The 19,396-nt window shown below is 44.9% G+C and overlaps 1 protein-coding gene across 2 annotated transcripts in view; it reads left to right on the top strand.

Annotated features, from left to right (window-relative positions):
• Positions 1-19,396, top strand: part of KIF5C (kinesin family member 5C) — an 89,518-nt gene that overhangs the window by 10,312 nt on the left and 59,810 nt on the right. For both annotated transcript variants that reach the window (XM_072874784.1, XM_072874785.1), the window contains exon 2: positions 16,271-16,361. In XM_072874784.1, coding sequence (XP_072730885.1) covers positions 16,271-16,361 — 91 coding nt within the window. The remainder of the gene's footprint in view (positions 1-16,270; positions 16,362-19,396) is intronic.

Raw genomic sequence — 19,396 nt, 5'->3', positions numbered from 1 at the left:
CAGCTGGAGCAGGCACAGCAAATGTGTATGTCTTGCCTTGGTCGCTTGTACCTGGCAGGATTTGCTGATGGCTTGATTGATGCTGCGTGCCCTTTTAAAACACAGCGACTGCTGTGACCCTGGGAAGCCACGCTACGCCCAGGTTTTACTGCTGATGCTCTTAGGAGCTGTTTCAGTTACACTGCAAACACAGTTGCCTGCACCCATGCAGCTCAGTCTTCTCCAGCTGCAGCAGTCAATTCCTCTTTAACAGCCCAACAGTGATTTTTGTCACCGTATAAATCATACAAAATGCCACTGCTGAAGATTGACCTGTTAGTCTCGAACTGCTACCCCCATGTCATATCCATCCTCTGCTTTTCTCCCCTTTTATATTACCTTTTATTTTTTTTCCCCTCCTTTTTTATGTCACATTTTGTTTGGGTTTTCTCCTCTTAGAACCTATCTATATGCTTTTTTATTTTCTTACCACTTTCTGGGTCAATCATAAATACCCAGTGGAAAACTCTGCTGTCATTTGATAAACACATTGGCTTGATTATTTTTCACTTTATGGTATCTTTTACAATTTAACTTCAAAGCAAAGTAGTTCAATGATGCAAACAAATCTTAAAGCAAAGTTAATCTTGCTATACAGAAGCACGTGTTTCTTTATATTTGAAAAAAAATGTTTGCTTATATCGGTAATAGAGGATTTATTCTGTCCATTGCTTCCTGTATGTGCAGCCCAGATTTGCTGAGTATTACAGAATAACCTTAGCCATAAACTTCAAACAAAACTGTTGCCAGCATAAACAATTTATTTCAATTGTACCATATGTGATCACTGAGCTGTGAAGCACTGCGTAAGAGTTGCCTTCCCTCTTTCTGTGCTGGAGGAAGGTAGGACTCTGCTGCTAAGAGCTGAAGGAAAATGGAAGCACCTAAGGCGGTTTCATACCCGGTGTGTTGTGCGAGCCAGTGCCAGATCTGGGTAAAAGAATGAGAAACGTAAACCCCTGGTTGTCAGTGCCCGGCTCGAGAAACACCGGACTCACCCGCAGAACTGCTCCCCTTTGGGGGAAAAAATGCTGAGATGAGTCACTGCTATCTCCATCCTCTAATCAAGATGTTTGAAGGGCTGCTTATTTGAGACGGCTACGAATGCCTGTACGTGCAGCAAGTGCAGAACTGGCTGCCTCATTCGGAGCGGTGGGAAGCGCTGCCTTCAGCAGCCCTCCAGGCTCTTCATCCTCGTGGCAGAAGGACGGGAGCTGCCGCAGGGGGAACCGGCTCCCGGTGCTGCCTGCGGTGCTTGCTGAAGGCTGGCTGTGTGCAGAGCTAGTGGAGAGGCTTACGGATGTGGTTGTTTGCTAGAAGCAGACTCAACTATTGCTTTGTTTTTAAAATTTTTTTTTAGATTCACTTTTGTCAGAATTGGTCAATAGTATATCACTTAACATGGGACTGAGGTTTTTCTTAAAATTAAATGAACTCTTCTTAAGTTTTATGATATGTACATGTGCTATTTCAGCAACGGCAGTACTATATGAATGTATAATTTTAACTGAGCTGAATACAGTGCTCTTCTGGCTTGGTGCAAAGCTTAATCTGTTCACCTTAGTAGAGCTTGCATTTGGCCTGTTTTGGATTCAGACCTTGTACTGGAGCTGAACACACCTGGATTTGACTTGCAAGTGACCTTAGGCTCATCAGCTCTTTGGTCCTCTGTTTATGCAATGGAAACACTCCTTCCTTTTCTCTTATCTGTTATTGGGTTAGGTGGTTTAAATTTCAGGGTTTTCTGATTTTTGGTACTACGGTAGCTGCCAGTACACACTTCAGTTTCATTTTGAGAAAATCGTTTGGGACCCACTCTTTAAAAAGCAAGAAGCCTGAAAGCTGAAGCAGCTGCGTGTCTCTGTAGTCTTGCTGGTGGACGTGGGAATTCAGAGCAATTATTCCATCCTGGAGAGAGGTACCCTCTGTCTTTAGGATTTGGAGTCCATTGCTGTGTATCTGTCCTTCTTTTCTAAAGAGCCATTGGTAACCGTATAAATGTATTTCTACGGCATGCAATGGCTGAACTGTGTGAACACACTCGTAGGTGTGCGGGGGCAAACGCTGGAGCCCCGCTGCTCCTCCAACTCGCTACAGCAGCAGGAGCTCCTGCTGGGAGCCGTGTAGGGGCAGCGACGGCAGCGCTGTCCCGCTGGTACAGCTCTGATCCGGCGCTGGGGGTTTTTTTCACGCGATCATCTAAGTGCAGCATTGCTAATAAGGATGCCTTCTTGCCCTGGATGTGTGTAGTAGGCAGTGATCAGCCTCTCTAGGTAAGCTGCTCCAAAGGGAAAGCGGGCAGCTCCTTTTTGCTGCCATTGCACACTTGGGGTGTCTGGGAAAAGTTACCCCTTCTCTTGAAGGGGTACGGGGGAGAAGGGCCAGGTGGAGACGAGGCTGTGTCCATTTACCAGTTATCTCCAAGGCTGAGCTGGTTTGTGTAACAACTGCTTGCTTTTTAATTTTTGCTTTTTATTATTATGAAAAATGCCATTTGGAGTGGCATGCGTTTCAGAAACTTTGGGATCTAGGAATTGTAAGTTGGATAAAAGATGGGGAAGACAAGAGACCTCTGTGGCTTCAGGACTAAGGGGTCTGGGTTTTGGGGGGGTTTTTTTGGCAATAGTGCCAAAGGATAAGGGTGGCTGGAGGTTGAAGTCCGTCAGCAGAATGGCTTGTGATTTAACAGGAAGAGCAGCTGCTTATGCTGATGCAAATAAAAGGTCTTAATGATTGTTTGCACCCTCCTTATCCTCCTTATTTTCTGCTACTTGACAGTCCTGTGTCTTGCAGGTTTTGTTTGTTTCTGCTAGAGAGAAATAGGAATATGAATTATGATTTACATACAAGACATGTTTATATGACTGTCATTTTATAGGTCATGGTCCTTTCTTCATCTTCCTTGCCACAGTGGGCCAAGAAACAGCACAAGGGCTTTCACTCACGTCTGTGAGCGTTTAACACGATCACTTCTTGTGCCTCCTGAAGACTATAAGGGAAGGGAGTGTGGCAGCCAGATTGTACCCTGCTCTGAAGATATGGGAGATGCAGAAGGAATACATCAGCATTACTAAATCTGATAATAGAATTACTCTCAGATAATTCCAGTCAGCATTGCCTGTTTCTGGATAATTTAGCAGAAAGTAGGGCTGGTCTGCTGATCTCATTGCTGTGCTGTAAGAAGAGATGTGCTGTATATGTAAGCTGTCATGCATTTCTAGCTGCAGGGAGGGCACAGGAAGGGGTTATGAGCCAGAAAATCTATTTTTGCACTTAAAACCCCAAAAATTACCAAAGAAGGTCCAAGCAGTGCATTTCAAAAAGAAATTCTGCAGCTCTTTATTCTTACGAAGTTCACAGGAGGATATTTTGCTGTGTGTGCCTGGGTGTGTGTGTTTTAACCAGCTCAATATTACCACTTTTATTCATGTTATTTATGTAACTGTTTGAGCTGTATTCTGTGTAGTAACACAATCAGAACGCCTCTGCCAGCTGTCCAGGAAAGCACAACTTGTCACCACAAATTTCTCAGTATGGGACAAGTTGGCATAGATGTTCTTGCTACCAAATGGAAAGCCATTTGGAACCAGTTCCACTTGAATTTTGAATGAGATGTAAACAACTCTGAATTTCTTGGTGATTGACTTAATCTATCAGCGATGGATTAACTTACCAGAAATGCAAAAAACAGATCTTTAAATACTCTGTTTTCCTCCTGATAACTGGTGCAGAAATGGAGGAGGCAGTAATTCTAGTTTGTAAGGGGTTGCAGTGTTTTTGTAAGGATGATTTTTTTTTTTTGTCTCTACTTGTCTAATTACCTAATGTGATTTTTATGAACTAGAGGTACAAATAAGAATGCCCGTACTGCAATAGGATTGCTGCGTATTACCAAACCAAGCACTGCAGTATCATGACCCTGCTCCCACAAATGTATGGCGTTTACAAATAGCATTGGGGTCTCTGTTTAACAGTTTCCTATTTAAGCTTTCCTAGCCCCCACTACATCAGAGAGAGAACCCTTAATTTTTTAATATTATTAAAAACTATTATTTATGTATAATTACCTGGCCCCAAATGTTGTAGCTTGAGGAAGATTGGATGATTGGTGCTAAAATTGTGAGATTTGGACATATCAAGTAAAACTGAGAGTTCTGCTTCCCCCCCCCCAGCTAATGAGATGAGATATATAAGGAAATCAGTGCAACAAGCCAAGAAGCAGAAGCTTGTTGGTTGTAAGGTGACGGATGGGAGTGAGCAGGTTCCTCTCTATGCCGAGGGTACGGATGGCAGGAACTGGTGCTCTTGCAGGCTAGAGCCGAAGCTCCAAGTGACCAGGCTTGTGCGTGGCCGGTGCCGGGTGGCTTTGTTCCTCCCAAAGGGGAGCTGCCTCCTCTCTCCTCCACCCCTGCCTGTCTTAAATTGGATGAAATGGCAGGGTGAGAGGGAACTGGGCAAATTGAGATAAGAATCAGAAGAAAAGGTAGAAGGAATCAATAGAAGTGTTACCAGAGTGTAAAGGAGGTCAGCGGTTTTGCAATGGGAATCAAAGTCCATATGAAACGCTGCAGTTCCTGCACGTTCCTTCCTGGAAGAGCTAATCTCGCTCCGTGTTCTTATTAAATAAGCTTTTTAGATGTGCATTTCACATGTGAAGCACAGACCTCGCAGTAACAGGGTGTCACACCAGGCAGCCGTGGTCTGCCCCAGGTGCTGGAGAGTCCGCAGTACCAGAACGGAGAGAAACAGCGGATGCACAGAAGCTCATCAAAATGGCCGCACTCGTGCATGGGGTCTCTGTTCTGTGAACGCTGCTCTCCATCCGTGTTTGAAGAGGTTTGTTGCCAGGAGCAACTTGTCTGCATTACTCGGTGACAGGGTAATTGCTCTGCCTGCTTCAACATCTGAGCTTCTGTGAAGGCTCTTCCATGCTCAAACTGTAGCTGTTACTGTAGTAGTTGAGATGCAGAGCTGAGTATTTCCAATATACAACACGAGTCTAGGCTACGAACAGTCAAGCTACAAAATAGAAGGTAATGCCAGGGCAGCTGTGCATCGAGTATCTCTATAGATAAAACTAGATACAGCACTGCACTGTTTGCTGCCCTTGTAGTTCTTCTTTGAGTATCACTTTTCAATAGAAAAGGTAGAGGGAAGTACAGAAATAGTGGTGCTGTCATTCTCCTTCCTTAATTCTCTGATGTGTTTGCAGTGTGTATGTTTTTAATTAGACTGCATGAAAGGAGGCTGGGACAGGCTAGTGATAATGTTTCTGTTGTATTGTAGGCTTTGAAATTCCCGCTACAACGTCAGGTCAGTAAAGATTCAAGCTCCCAGCGCCACTGGCATTTAGTATCTCGGTTTGTAACTGAGGAAGCAAGTCAAAGTTGTTGTTACTGGTCTCCCAATGAATCAGGAACTCACTCAACCAGCAAGGTATCAAGCGGTGAGGGTTATTTCCAGATCTCTGGGAGTACAGTTACTCCGTTAGATTATGGACGCTGGTGTCTTCCTCTCAGCTGTCTTGGACGCTACTAGTCTGGGCTTTTGAACACGTGAGATCTTTCAGTTCTTGAGGGCAGAGGAAAATAGTCTACATGTACCAGCGTTGCCGTTGGTCCTATGGTTTGCTGTTGGTGATTATGGGATGAGAATAATTTAACCCTGTTTGGTGGAGCGTGTCCTCAGTGGAGAACCACGTTCTCACCATGGCGTGCCGCCATACAGGCGGCATTTTGGCTCCACACAGGTCACCGTGAAGGGAGGCAGTTTGGGGAGCAGAGATGTGCCCGGACTCGCTGCGTACACTGACTGTTGGGGTCTGGGCTCGCTGCTGTTGTGATTGCCAGGACAGTTTTGAGACCCTCCAGGAACTCCTCCCTCAGGATTCAGGCGCACAATAAATCAGTGGCTCTGGATTAATCCCCAGGAGACTGAATGAGTATATAGCCCAGCTGCAAATGTGACAGTTTATGCTTGTGAAATGCTTTCTCTGCAGAACAAATACCGTACAATGCAGGCAGTGGGGTGCAAGCATCTCTCTTGTTTCTTTTTGCCAATATATATCCAGCCTGACGGGATGCTCCATGACCAATGGTGTGGTTTGTTCTCTGATCCCCTTCAATCCTTGGTTTTGCGGAGCACGCTGAAAAGAAAGCTGCTCTACGGACCAGTGATGCCCTCTCATTTCATTTTGACCTCTCCTGACCTGAGGTGGATTTGAATCTACAACTGACAGTGCTCAGTATCCCATTACTAATCTCCTGAGCCACCCAGTTGCCTCATAAATCTGTAAGTGATATGTTTAACAAAGTGGAGATTAACACAACACTGCCACGGCAGAATTAAGATGTAGTTATGTCTTGAGCCGGGGCTGGTTTATGTTGCGCTTCTCTTCTGTAGGTGGAGCTGAAGGTCAGCATCTTACTTGGGATTTTTACTTCACCAAAACTGCTTTGTTTCATGTTTTGAAATACCCACCTAGCTTTTTTGCTTTTTGTTGGAATGTTATTGTGCTGGGTTTGGCTGGGATAGAGTTAGTTTTCTTTATAGTAGCTAGCATGGGGCTCTGTTTTGGATTTGTGCTGAAAACAGTGTTGATAACCCAGGGATGTTTTAGCTGTTGCTAAGTAATGTTTGCACCAGTCAAGGACTTTTCAGCTCCCCGTGCTCTGCCGGGCGCGTGGGAAGTTGGGAGGGGGCACAGCCAGGACAGTTGATCCAAACCGGCCAAAGGGCTATTCCATACCATATAACGGCATGCTCAGTGTATAAAGCTGGGGAAGAAGAAGGAAGGGGGACGTTGGGAGCGATGGCGTTTGTCTTCCCAAGTCACCGTTACGCGTGCTGGAGCCCTGCTGTCCTGGAGATGGCTGAGCACCTGCCTGCCCGTGGGAAGCAGTGAAGGAATTCCTTGCTTTGCTTTGCTTGTGTGCGCGGCTTTTGCTTTCCCTATTAAACTGTTTTTATCTCAACCCAGGAGTTTTCTCACTTTTACCCTTCCAATTCTCTTCCCCATCCCACTGGGGGGAGTGAGTGAGCGGCCGCGTCGGGCTTAGATGCCGGCTGGGGCTAAACCACGACAGTTATAAACACTGACGATAAGCAGAGATGCTGCTCCATGCGTGACTTATTCCCACGGCCCCCCACCCGTGCGGTGGCCTTGTCCGACTCCTCTTCCATTGCTGCTGGAGGGAGCTGCCTGAGGATAGATTTTATTGCATTATTTCCTGGCTATGAAATTTTTATTTTTGTTAAAAGAAAGTCATAGTGTTCTTTAAATAACAAAAAACTCCAGTAGTTTAAAACTAATTTTGAAGTATTGCATTTTTACAAAATAGACAATACATTGTTTTCTTTTCATTCTCAATTGCTACTAAAATCACAGACCCTTAGTTACAACAGTCTCAGGCTTCTACAATTATGGTAACATTCTTCCTCTTCTACAAAGAATATTTTTCTGTCTTTTCTTTCTAAACTGTTAGTTTGCATGGTTTTATGTACAACAGAAATTATCAAATTCTCTTATCCTGTTGATGTAAGGGAGCAGGTTAGTTCAGCTGAAATGCTGGAGCCTGGTAAAACCAGAGAAATTTTGGATAATTTTGAGTCTGGCTTACCTTCAGAGCTCGTTGAGTGCTTTTTTTCTAGAAGGGTTTGGAAGGTGTCTGTTGAAGGTGGAAGCTATCAAAAGCAGGTTAGACAAGGACCCTGTGTGCTGATTGTGGCTTGGAACATTATGTAGTAAATATCCTTGCAAGATTTCTGTTTACTTAAGAACCTCTGATATCCAGAAGATCTTTATCTGAAATGCGAGTGACAGCATTTTAAAGTTAATTTAATTAAGCTTGTCTGTGCTCTGTGCTTTGCTGAAGTAAAATGAGTAGATTATGAAGGTAGCTTTGAATATTAAATTAGTTAGAGCACATGAAATTAAACCAGTAGTTGTCTGTTACACATAATACAGTGGTGCAAACTACCTGAAAGCCAGAGGGATGGTGCTGGGGACGATGTTCTCCTGTTTCCCCTAGGACTGTTAGAGTAGCCTATGTCTAATTCCTCGCTCTGATGGTTTTATAGCTATGACAAAGCGGAGAGGTCTGCTGAATTTACAATCGCATATCTACTTAAAACTTAGTTTTGTGAGAAAAGATGGAAGAAAGAATTTTGCGAAAGAAACACAAGTGTGAAAAAGTTATCTTAATTTCTTAACGTGGGGTGAAAGACCCAGGAAAGGGGGAATGATGCACGTCTTAAGGTAGTGATGTGCAGAGCACAAAATGAAATCCTTTTTCCCACGACCATTAACATAACTTCATCTTTTCAGAGATTAAACTGCAGGAGGATAACACTGCTCTCCAAATACCCGCTTTTGTGCCGTTGCATAAGCAGTTAAGTAATCGAGGCCCAAATCTGCGAGCTGCCGCGTGGTGTGCAGGGCGCTGGAGGGCTGGAAGGCTGGTGCTAATCCTGATGGCATTAGGCTGCACCGTGGAAGGAGTACCAAAGGATGCGCGGACTAAGTGCTGATGGTAACGCAGCATCCACACGCGGTGCTTGGTGCTGCCAGGCGTTCAGTCGCTGACAGGGCAGTGCCCCTGCCGAGGCTGCCGGCACCCGTCTGCCTGCAAAGTGATGAGGATGGCGAGGAGCTGGAGGAGGCTGTGTCACGGGGCCTTTCTGCCTCCCCATCCCATTCCTGAGCCACACGGTGTTGGGGAGTCCTGGAAGAAGAGGAGGAGGAGTGAGTCCATTGCCCTGAAGTAAGAAGAGATCCCGTTTTCCGTGGTGCTGGTGGGTGCTCCCAGCTGGGCTGCAGCCTCCAGCAGTGACGGAGCTCCTGAGCCTCGGGTGCACTGGGGTGCTGCTTCTCCAGCCCCTCGCCCCAGCCTTCCTCCCAGCTGCGAGGAGTCTGTCAGCCCACAGTTTATCACCTGATGTCTGGGCTGGGGGCTGGGAGACAGTTTGCACAGCTTTTTTATTTTTGTGCCTAGTGTTATGTTGGTAACGTCCCATCTGACAGGCTGAGAAGTGCCAGCGAGGGGTTAGAGCTTTGGTGGGGTCCGTGGTGGCTGAATACACTGGGTTCATCTCATCCTCTGGACAGTGGTGACTAGCTTGCATCAATACAAGTAAATAATAATGGAGAGCTGTGACTCTGAGTATTGCTGTGTCAGAAGTATAAAAAAAAGTTGCTAAAGGGTATTATTTAATAGTTGGGTTTGTATTGGAAGATGTTTATATTTAAAATTCATTCAAAGTTTTTTAAAGAGTGTATTTTCCAGGTCATGCATCTAGGTAGAAGAAAAGCTTTAAGATCATTTCTAAGGCTTGGTTTCCTAAATTGCAGATCTATACCAAAATAAAATAATGCTTTCCCAAAACAGGATTTGTTGCAAGGAGTTAAAGGTTCTTTCTGCCAAGAGTGAAAGCTAAAAGTGGATCTCTGGCCATGAGCCAAATTCCATCAGCTCCACAGAAATATTCATAAGGTAGATCAATAATTAAGCCTGCTATGCAAAAGTAATGTGTTCGACTCAAATTGCTCTGCAGTGCCTGTTCATACATGACTGCTTGTTTTAATTTATTTTCCAACTGAGTTTTAGGAGTATTACCAAGATTTAAGAATTTCTTTTGGAGAACTTGGTTTGACTATGTAGTGTGTTCAGGTGATTCTGAATAAATTTCCTTTATTTTATTTTTATCCCAAGTGTTCTGAATTCTCATCCACTAGGTGAATTGCTACTGCCCCAATGTTTATAAAGGGCGAGCTGACATAGAAAATGGATAGGATGGCAGTAGCATTTCCTTAGTCAGTACGACTGAATAAAGGGAAAACGTAATAACTAAATTAAACTGCTTTGCTAACATGCATTTATTTTCTCCCTCTGTCTTTAATCCTCATGTTTTCAACCCTCACTAGAGGTAGATGGCTTCAGGAGAACGGGATAGATCCTGTTTATTTCTTGTGCTTTATCAGCAAAATGGAAACAACCTTGTAGTTGCAGAATCTCTATAACTTGTGGGGAAAAGAAGTTTCTGTCTAATAAGCTCTGTCTAATTCCAGGGGAAATTTGCAGGGCCAGCTGTTTATCCCATTTGCGAATGGAGCAAGTTTGATGCAGTGTTCAGTAAATGTGGCCTCAACATTTTGAAAGGGAGTAAAGACTTTTATTCCTACTCCTTTAGGTTAGAGGGAAGAAATGTGTTTTATGCCACCTTCTAAGGGAGAAACTTAGTGTTGCGTGAGGGATGTGCCTTGACTGAAAAACTGAATTGCTTTCTGCTCTTTGAAAAATTCTGTCTTCCAGGCTTGCAATTATATATCTTTTATTTATAAAACCTCTCCTACAAGAGCACTTATGGTAGTGAAAACTAGCTGGGAAATAATTTCCCATTAATTAAGCCCCTACATATGACATGATTCTATTACCTGTATACTCATCCGTTGTTAGTACTGGCAGTGGCATCTTGTATGGTATGTTAAACCCACTCATAGATCATTCATTCCAACTGCATCAATAAAACTCTTTGACTTGAATAGAGAGCCAGAATAATAATGACAGAGTTTCAGCAGAGTCACGGTTTGCCAAATGATTCGTTTGATAAACTGAGCCATGTGAATTGGCACCGTTTTGTTTTGGCAGGGACCAAAAGTTTTCCTGAGCTACCAGCTGATGATTGCATGACTGATGCACCCCTTTTACGGGGGTAAAGGGGATGTCTTTATTTAACCAGGTTGTGGAGAAAAGAACACTCCTGCCTTCTGAGGGGACAGAGGACTAAGGTGAATGAGAGGGACCCTGTGCACACGATCTATCTGCCTGTTTCAGCTGAGTGCCCTAGCTGTCAGCTGTTAGGAAGAGCTGAACCTGGCAGCCTCCAGAGGTGATGCTGAGCCCCTTTCCAGACCTCCTTGCGCAGAGATGCAGCTGGCAGCACGACACATGGACCTTGTGAGCTGTGGGCCCACTTCAGTTGCTGGTGCTTAGACCCCTGTACACATGCATGCACGCAGAATAAACTCCCCTCCCCAGAAAGAGAGTTGGAAAGGAATTTAGTAAGAAGATAGGACTGCGCCGACTGGGTGTGGGGCATGGCCAGACAAGCATAGTGACCCACAGGCTGCTTACATGGCTGGTGCTTTTGTCCCTTCATCCCATGTTTGTTCCTCCCCAAGTCACCCGCATCCCTCCCTTTCCTTGCCTTTGCCCTCCCCTAATCATCCCCTAACTCTTCACAGAATCACAGAATCGTATAGGCTAGAAAAGACCTTTAAGATCATCGAGTCCAACTGTAAACCTAACACTACCAAGACCACCACTACACCATGTCCCTAAGCACCTCAGCCAAACGTCCTTTAGATACCTCCAGGGATGAGGTATTTATATTGCCTCTTGTGCAATCCTGAAATGTTCTTCCCCTGCATCCCATTGTGTGTGCTGTACCCCTAAGCAGTCTGAAAGGTGATCCTGAGAGCCGTCTTGATGGCTTTCATGCCTGGACCATGGGGCAGATACTCTCCAGGGACAGCCTTGGCAGGAGCCCTGTCAGGGTGCCTCTTCCTGGAGCCTGCCATTTGGGTCCCCTTCCTGCCTCTGTGCTTCTGTGCTCCTTGGGACATGTGGAGATGAGCCTTGGATGGACTGATGGATGTTTTTTCTGTCTCTTAAAAGTGAATGTGTGACCTCTTCTTGAGTTTCCTTCAAAACGATGTCCCCCTCAAGGATGTACTGGCATGGTATTTTGCAGGCAAGTATGAATGAGCTTCACCTCCGCCATCAGCAGAGCTTGTATGTTTGGGGTCAGAGTTGCACAAGGCATATTCACAACTGCAGGTCATCATATAACTTGCTCACAGCTGTTCTCTGCTCAAGCAGAACAAACTTGCATCTGTCCTGGGAGAAATCTGGATGGTATCTCTAATTCTAAGGGATGGTTTCAGGCTATAATTCCTCATCAGACTCTCCTTACAGCCCCCAAAAAGCAAAGAAACTCAGCATTTTGTATGCTCTCTTCCTCCTTTGCACTTTAGCAAGTGGAAACTGAGCTACATGCTGGCTGTTGGGACTGTTCTAAGCCATCTCACCTTGCCCGTGGTTTTTATAAGGCACTTTGGGGATGGACCTTGGACTGTGGATTCTGCCTCTGAGCTCAGGTCCCTGAAAATCAGGTGTCGTCTTGCTTAGCATCATAACCTGCAGATACACTGGTGGGGTCGACCCTGAACGTCCGTCTGCGGGCAATCACAGAGAATGAATCGTGAAATTGCATTAAGGCTCGTAATTCTTAGCATGCAGCTCTAAGCACTGAGCACTTCTCATTTCCTGTCTATATGGAATTTAGGAGAGTTGAGGTTTATTTATTTATTTATTTTTAACAGGAAATATATTTGGTTATCTTTAATTGAGAATGCATTAGCTTCTACTGATGGTACTGCTCTGTGATGTTGCTTGTAAAATGATGGTTTTGGTAGCACATGCATTTATGGTTAAGATGCTTTTCGTGCTTGCAAAATCCTCAGTTTTTTTCTAAATGCCAAGCCTGTAAACTCAATAGGAAACTTTAAACATTAAGCCGGTGAAATAATAATCGGCAATACACATGAGGAGCATTCTTGGTGCTATCGAAGGGCCAGAACAGAATCTATCTTGCTGTCAATACAACTTCAACAGGAATCGTGTGGGTGGATCGGAGCACTTATCCTAGCCATTATGCAGCAGTGGCGTAAGTTAATGGAACAGATTGTCAGGGGGACTGTAGGAAGTAATCGCATAGGAAGGAAGATGTGATTTATGTATGAGAGATGATACACTGCATATAATGAGAAAGTTTGAAAAATAATGTATGGAGGAGGTACACAGATAAAACTGTTAGCATCAACTCAGACAATAACACTTTATTTCTAGCTGCTTATTACTTTCTTGAACAAGCTCTAGTAAGGCTGAAATATTCCTGATTTTGGTATTTAATTCAAGCTGAGTTACATTTGAGAAAAAAAATAAAAGCAGTTGTGTTATTTCTGAAGATGACAATAGGGGAAAAAGTACTGCTTGGGAACATGCTAAAAATAAGGTGACGTTTGTGCTTGCTCACCCTCCCTCTCTGTTTTGGAGCAAAACCTTTGGATCTGCCAGCATGTTGCCTTTGTAGGATGGATCTGGCTTTTGTTACCTTTCAGGAAATTCTGTCAAAAATTAAGAGCTTATAACAATAACACCCTCCAAAACAAAAAAAAGCCCCAAACCCGTAGCTTGCTCCAGAGAAAAATCTTCTATCTTAACAGTATCTCGGCAGCTGAATTGCCACAGCTTTCCTTCAGGCTTTCCTCTTCTCCCTGTCTAAGGTGGTGTGGTCTCCTCCAGCCCCTGTAAGCTGAGGGTGAGTTCCTGCGGGACACGCGCAGAGCGGGTCTGTGGGCTGCCCGACTGGGACGTGGAAGGGGTGAGGGACAACCCAGTGGAGAGGCGGTGAAGGTCACAGCCTGCCACCAGGAGCCTGGAGCTGGGTGGAGGGGATGGGGAGGAGGACTCCAAGGAGAGCTGGTGGGACAGAAGGGTCGGAAAGCTGAACGAGGTGAGTGGGGTGACATGGGAGGTGCCCAACATTTCTCCAACATCAGAGACCCAAGCAGGAACTTCTGAACAAAGAAAAGAGGGTGGAGGATGCGGAGCCTAAGGAGCAGGGGGTGCAGCTGGCGGTATAGGTGGGGAGAAGAGGGTTGAGCAGGACAGAGGATTTAGGGCAGAGGAGAAGCAGTGGTAGAGCAAAAGAAGTATAAACTCTCAAACTGAGGATAGACAGAGGGTCTGTGCCCACTCATCATACTCTCCTTTGCGGAAAGGAGCGTGAGCCTTGAGTTGTCTTTGTCTAAGATCAACATGGAGATGAAGCACAGAAAACCTTCCCCAAAACCCGTAAGTGCTGCTTGGATAATGGAGAGCTCTCATTTTGTGCGGTTGGTGACAGATGCTTTCTGATCCTTCGCATTCATTTCTTTTCTTCAGATATCAGTGATGGGTGTTCCAGTCTTTTAGCTTCCCAGAACAAAAATCCCAAGGAAGAAATTTGACCTATGGAGCACGTTTGTGAATTGCTGCTTTACATTTGTAGCTTCTCAGTTTGGCAGATAAATAACAGTTGCAGCCAGTGCCTCTTTCAGCTGCATGCAGCACAATTAGGATGGAATTGTTCTTTGGGGCTCTCTGACATGACAGTTGTTGAGAGCTCAGTAGAAGAGCTGGACTGATTGCACCAGAGCACTGTTTGCCTGGAATGCTGTGTTTGCCATGGTAGGATGATGGACTGGCATCGCTCTCTGCTACTCTCTCACATTGCTTAGCTAATAAGCTTAAACTCAGGCATGAAGGAAATAAGTGGATAAGTGGATGGCTGAGGTTGTGTGGCCGTGTATTTTTTGGCCTCTTGCGCATTAGGGCTTATTGTCTAATGCTTGGAATAAGCAAAATGGGGGTAAGTAGGTAAAAAGTCCATTTGAGAAATTGTTCCAGAACAGTTATAGCAGGGCTGGGCAGCCCTTCTCATCCTGGGAACGAAGAGCTTTGTCTAGCTGGGAGCCACACAATGTGCGCTGTCGGTGGAAAGCTGTGGAGAGACAGAGTTTGGGGTAGGTGCCAGCTGGGTGCTCCCAGCAGTCCCACCACTCTCCCGGGGGCTGGGGCTGCTGGGGCTGAGAATTGGGGTCTGGGGCTGCATTGGCGATGTCGGTCTGCGTCGCCTCTTTGGGCTTGTGTCTTACCAAGTGGGGTGCTTGGATGGCCCAGTGTTCACCCCATGCCAGCACAAGACTGTGCATTATTTACTAAACGATTTATAAATTGCCTTCTTATCCTTGAGATCCGAAATTCTGGAGTGAAACATGGAGAACGCACATTGCAGGCAAACACCTCTCTGTCTTATTTTCCCCTGTGGCTGTTAAGTACCTGAGTTTAAGGAGCAGGCAAGTGTAAGCTTGTGATCTGCTTGAAGTAAAATCAAAGTGTGACAAAAATGGCTAATTGAGCACAGCATTTGAACATCTGGCTGCAAATGGCAGAAATGGCACGTCGACTCGACAGAACAAGACTCCTACATCGGGTATCCAGCCACCTCGCAGTTAGCTTTGAAGCCCTTGTTATGCTGTTCTCGGAGCAGGTGTCACATCTTCGAAGGGAAATATTACAGGCTTTGATGGAAGATAAGAAAGATGTTACATGTCCGCTTAGTGTAACTTTAAATAAAGGAATTGTATTTTAAATGCAAATGTCTTGCTTGTTTTTGAGTTGTAAGGAGCTGAACTGCTGTCTTAAAAATGGATTTGCCTTTTAAGTGTCATGCAAACCTATTTTTAGGATTGCTAATATGTATTTCCCTTGTAACCAATTATACTCGCTGCAGAGAAGAATCAAAATTTTCTGGAAGTGTATGTGCAGGTGGTGCTACACCGTATATACATATGAATAAGTGTTGGTCGTGGTGTCACCTGGGAGTTAGGGCAGCTCAGTGTCTGTGGTGGTGGTTCACAGCCTGGAAATGGCCCTGATCCCATTCAAAATGTCATTTTGGAGCTCTTTCCACGTGGCATCTTGTTATTTGTTGGTGTTAAGGATAAAAATAATGACAATTTCTGGATAAAACATAAGCTTAGGGCAACAAAGCCGTCTGACTGGGCTGCCTCTTTTGGGTCTACCCTTTGCATCTGCATGGTTAGTGTAGAAATGAAACCAGGGTATTTCTGCTGAGGGAACACATGCTTGGACCGTGCCGGGCCACCCCGGCCTCAGCAGAAGGCGGCTCTCGGGACCTGCAAACTTCTGGTTCTCTCTGCTCTGATTGCTGTTTCTCACACCACAGCTTTCACTAGTTTGCAGTAATGAACAGCAAATCTTTTGCAAATATTTATATGGCTATTCCTCCTTAAGTCCTAGGAGAGGGAGAAAATAATCAACTTTCAGTTGCTGATATTTCAGCTTATTGTTTCCTGCAACTGTAGCTGCTGACCCAAATGTGAACACACAGAAAACATATGCCGCGTTTTATTTGCCAGCTATAGAAAAGATGGTTTTGGAGCACACGAGATGTCACATCTGTTTAGGCAACAAAATATTGTCGTCTCCATTGCACTGAATGGCTTCCTTTGTAGTAAATGCTGCATTTCAGGTTGCCTGTTAAATTGGGTCTATAAACTGTTTTAAATGTTCTTCATCTGACAGAGTTTCTCTTTTGTTTGCAGCAAGGGAAGCCGTATGTCTTTGATAGAGTGTTACCTCCTAATACAACCCAGGAACAAGTTTATAATGCCTGTGCCAAGCAGATTGTTAAAGGTAGGTGTTGTCTTTGTTTATTCCTGCTTGCGGGGAGGGCAAAAGATGTCTCCTTGTCTCCTCAAGCTACTTAAAGACAGAATAATAAATGTTAGTAATTCCAGGTGTTTCCTTTTTTAAGGACTTGTCTGTGTATAAAAAAGCAAACCAAACAAACTAAAAAAAGAAAAAGAGCTGAAGGAATTGCAGTAGTTGTTCCTTACTTTCTTCTTGTTGTCCTGGTTTCAGCTGGGATAGAGTTCATTTTCTTCCTAGTCGCTGGGGTAGTGCTGTGTGTTGGATTTAGCGTGAGGATAATGTGATACCACACTGATGTTTAGCTGTTGCTGAGCAGTGCTGACACTGGTCAAGGACTTCTCAGCTTCCCCTGCTCTGCCGGGCGCACGAGGAGCTGGGAGGGGGCACAGCCAGGACAGCTGCCCCCCACTGCCCAAAGGGCTATTCCATACCATACGGCGTCACGCTCAGTATAGAAACTGGGGGAGTTGGCCGGGGGCAGCGATCGCTGCTCGGGGACGGGCTGGGCATCGCTCAGTGGGTGGTGAGGGGTTGCATCACTTGGGTTTTTTCCCCTGGGTTTTGGTGTCCTCTCTCTCTCTCTCTCTCTCTCTGTTTTCCTTTTCATTACAATTTATTATAATTATGATGATTTTAAAATTTTATTTCAATTATTAAACTGTTGTTATCCCCCGAGTTTTCTTTTGCTCTTCTGATTCTCTCCCCCATCCCACCGGGGAAAGGGTGAGCGAGTAGCTGGGTGGTGCTTACTTGCCGGCTGGGGCTAAACCACGACACTTGTGTATGACTGTTATTCCACACAAATACTTGCTTTTTGTGATGTATGATAAGCAAGAAAAAGCATGTTCTTCATGCAGCATGAGACTGTTCAGTACGGGATGAGCGTGGAATAGCTGTGTCTGAATGGAAGGATGGACCATTAGAGGAAAATGTAAAAGGCACTGGTTTTGTAGCTGCTTTGCATGCAGGTAGCTTGCATTTAAAAATGAAATGAGAACACAAGTGCCTGTTGGATAGCACCCTATTTGTTTAAAACAAAACCTTCATAAACTGTTGCAATTCCAAGATTTTCACTTGAGAATCAAATTTTTTGGGTGCATTTTAATTGCCTGCCGTACGTCTCCCACCTCCCAAATCACCCTCAGACCTCCCACTTGGTTCTGATGCCGGATAGTCCATCCATGATGGTATTAAAACTGCTACAGCATCTCAGGGGTTACGAGTAGTACCCGGTCTGGTTGTTCTCTGGCCTTGTGTGATGGCCCTGTGTCCCCCAAGATTTGGTCCTCAGTTCTTGTTTTTAAATCAATGTGTGCAGACAGTGGGGATGGTGTCAGGGTTGTGCTTGCACAGCAATGCAAGGCTGCATGTTGAAGGCTGTGGGATTTATGTTGCATGAGAGATTTGGGGTTGCTCAGAGGTGCAGGAGCTACCGAAGCAGTGCTGAAGGACTCGGTAGCATTTCAGGCGTGGAGCTGGATCTGCTGAAAGCCTGTGTGTCTGCCGGTGAGGAGAGGTCCCTGGGGTGGGCAGCCCTGCTGCAAACCCTGGGTTTCGTTCTGGAGGAAATTAGTTGGCTCACTCGGACAGCCTCAAGCAAACCAACATGCGTGTAGTCTGGATGATTGGGGGTGAAGACCAGAAGCTAAATTATTTGATGTTGGAGAGAGGAAATGAGTCATAAGCCCTCAGTTGCTTCTTCTCAGAGGGGAGCCTAATTACAGCAATTCTGACTTCAGACGGGTAAGCCTTTAATAAAAACTGCTGGGATTGGAGTTGTAGAGTTTAGAAATTATTAGTTCGGGTTGCTGACACACCACTCAACTTTTGGAAGTTTGGGGAACTATTTCAGTACTACAGTATGTGCTAACAGAAGCAGCACATCGCTGTTTGTAGACTTGCGGAGGGTATTTATATCCCCTGTGGAAGCTGTTTTCCTCTGAAAATGGTGAGAGGAATAAAATCCTGTTTGTGAGCAATGTGGAAGACCTAAATCAGTGACTAAGCCTTCTTCATTAACCAAATAGAAAGGCAAACACTTTCCAAAGGCCCTATTTGAAAATAGAGTTTCAAACATACTTTTGCATGTGTGTTAACTTGGACCTTCTAGATACCTTGAAAGGCAAGTTTGATGGGGGAGGGGAGAGGAAAGGAGAGAGAAATGGGGGAAAAAAGAGAGAAGGAGAGAAAGTGAGGAGGAGAGCGATGGGGAGGGAGAGGGGGGAGAGAAGGAGAGTGTAAGACAGGGAGAGGGTCTGGGAGGGAGGGAGAGAGGGAGGGAGAGCACAGCGTTACTGGAGTGATGTTCTTGAGCTCTGGGCTTACATTTCCTTACGTTTAATTTCCAGTTTAAAGCCTAATAAAGTGAAGAATGTGAAACGGACTGGGCTGTTTCTGATAGACTGGAACAATGTAATTTACTACATGGAAATATGAGCTGAGTGCGTTACAGCTTGGAGCACTATTTAAATCTTTGAGACTTTTTTACATAGCTTTTCAAGGTTACCATTTGTTATCAGATTTCATTATACTCCCATGAAATGGCTGATGGTTTCATTGCGATTAATGTTATTACAGAAAATGCCAGCTGGCCTAACAATCTCTAAAACAATGGTTGTAATAACTATGTTGACAATAAGAATGATCTAAATGAGGTTTTTTTCACTAAAGAAGAAATGGGATTAGGTTTAAGTAAACAGCTCAATGACTAAGTCAAAGTATTTCACATTCCATACATGAGAAACATGAGAAACAAGGAGTTTTGTAGAGGAGGAGAAGCAATCTGTGTGTTACAGCGATTTGCATCGGGGTGGGCGCTGGGATGGTTTTTGTTCAAGGTACTCCCAAGGGCAGAAGTACCGGTAGCGCGAGTGTGTGTGGAATCATCACGGGTGCATATGACCGCAGCTTGGGAACTTGTGTTTCCATTTTTTTTAACCAGACTAAGGAATATCACTAAATTTGAAAGGGAACAATAGTGTGTGATTGCCACCACTTTTGCTTTGTTTCCCGTTGCT

This window comes from Ciconia boyciana, chromosome 10, assembly GCF_034638445.1.
Source record: "Ciconia boyciana chromosome 10, ASM3463844v1, whole genome shotgun sequence".
Classification (NCBI taxonomy): domain Eukaryota; kingdom Metazoa; phylum Chordata; class Aves; order Ciconiiformes; family Ciconiidae; genus Ciconia; species Ciconia boyciana.
The sequence above is the reverse complement of the archived record's forward strand: the minus strand, read 5'-3'. Positions and strand labels throughout refer to the sequence as shown.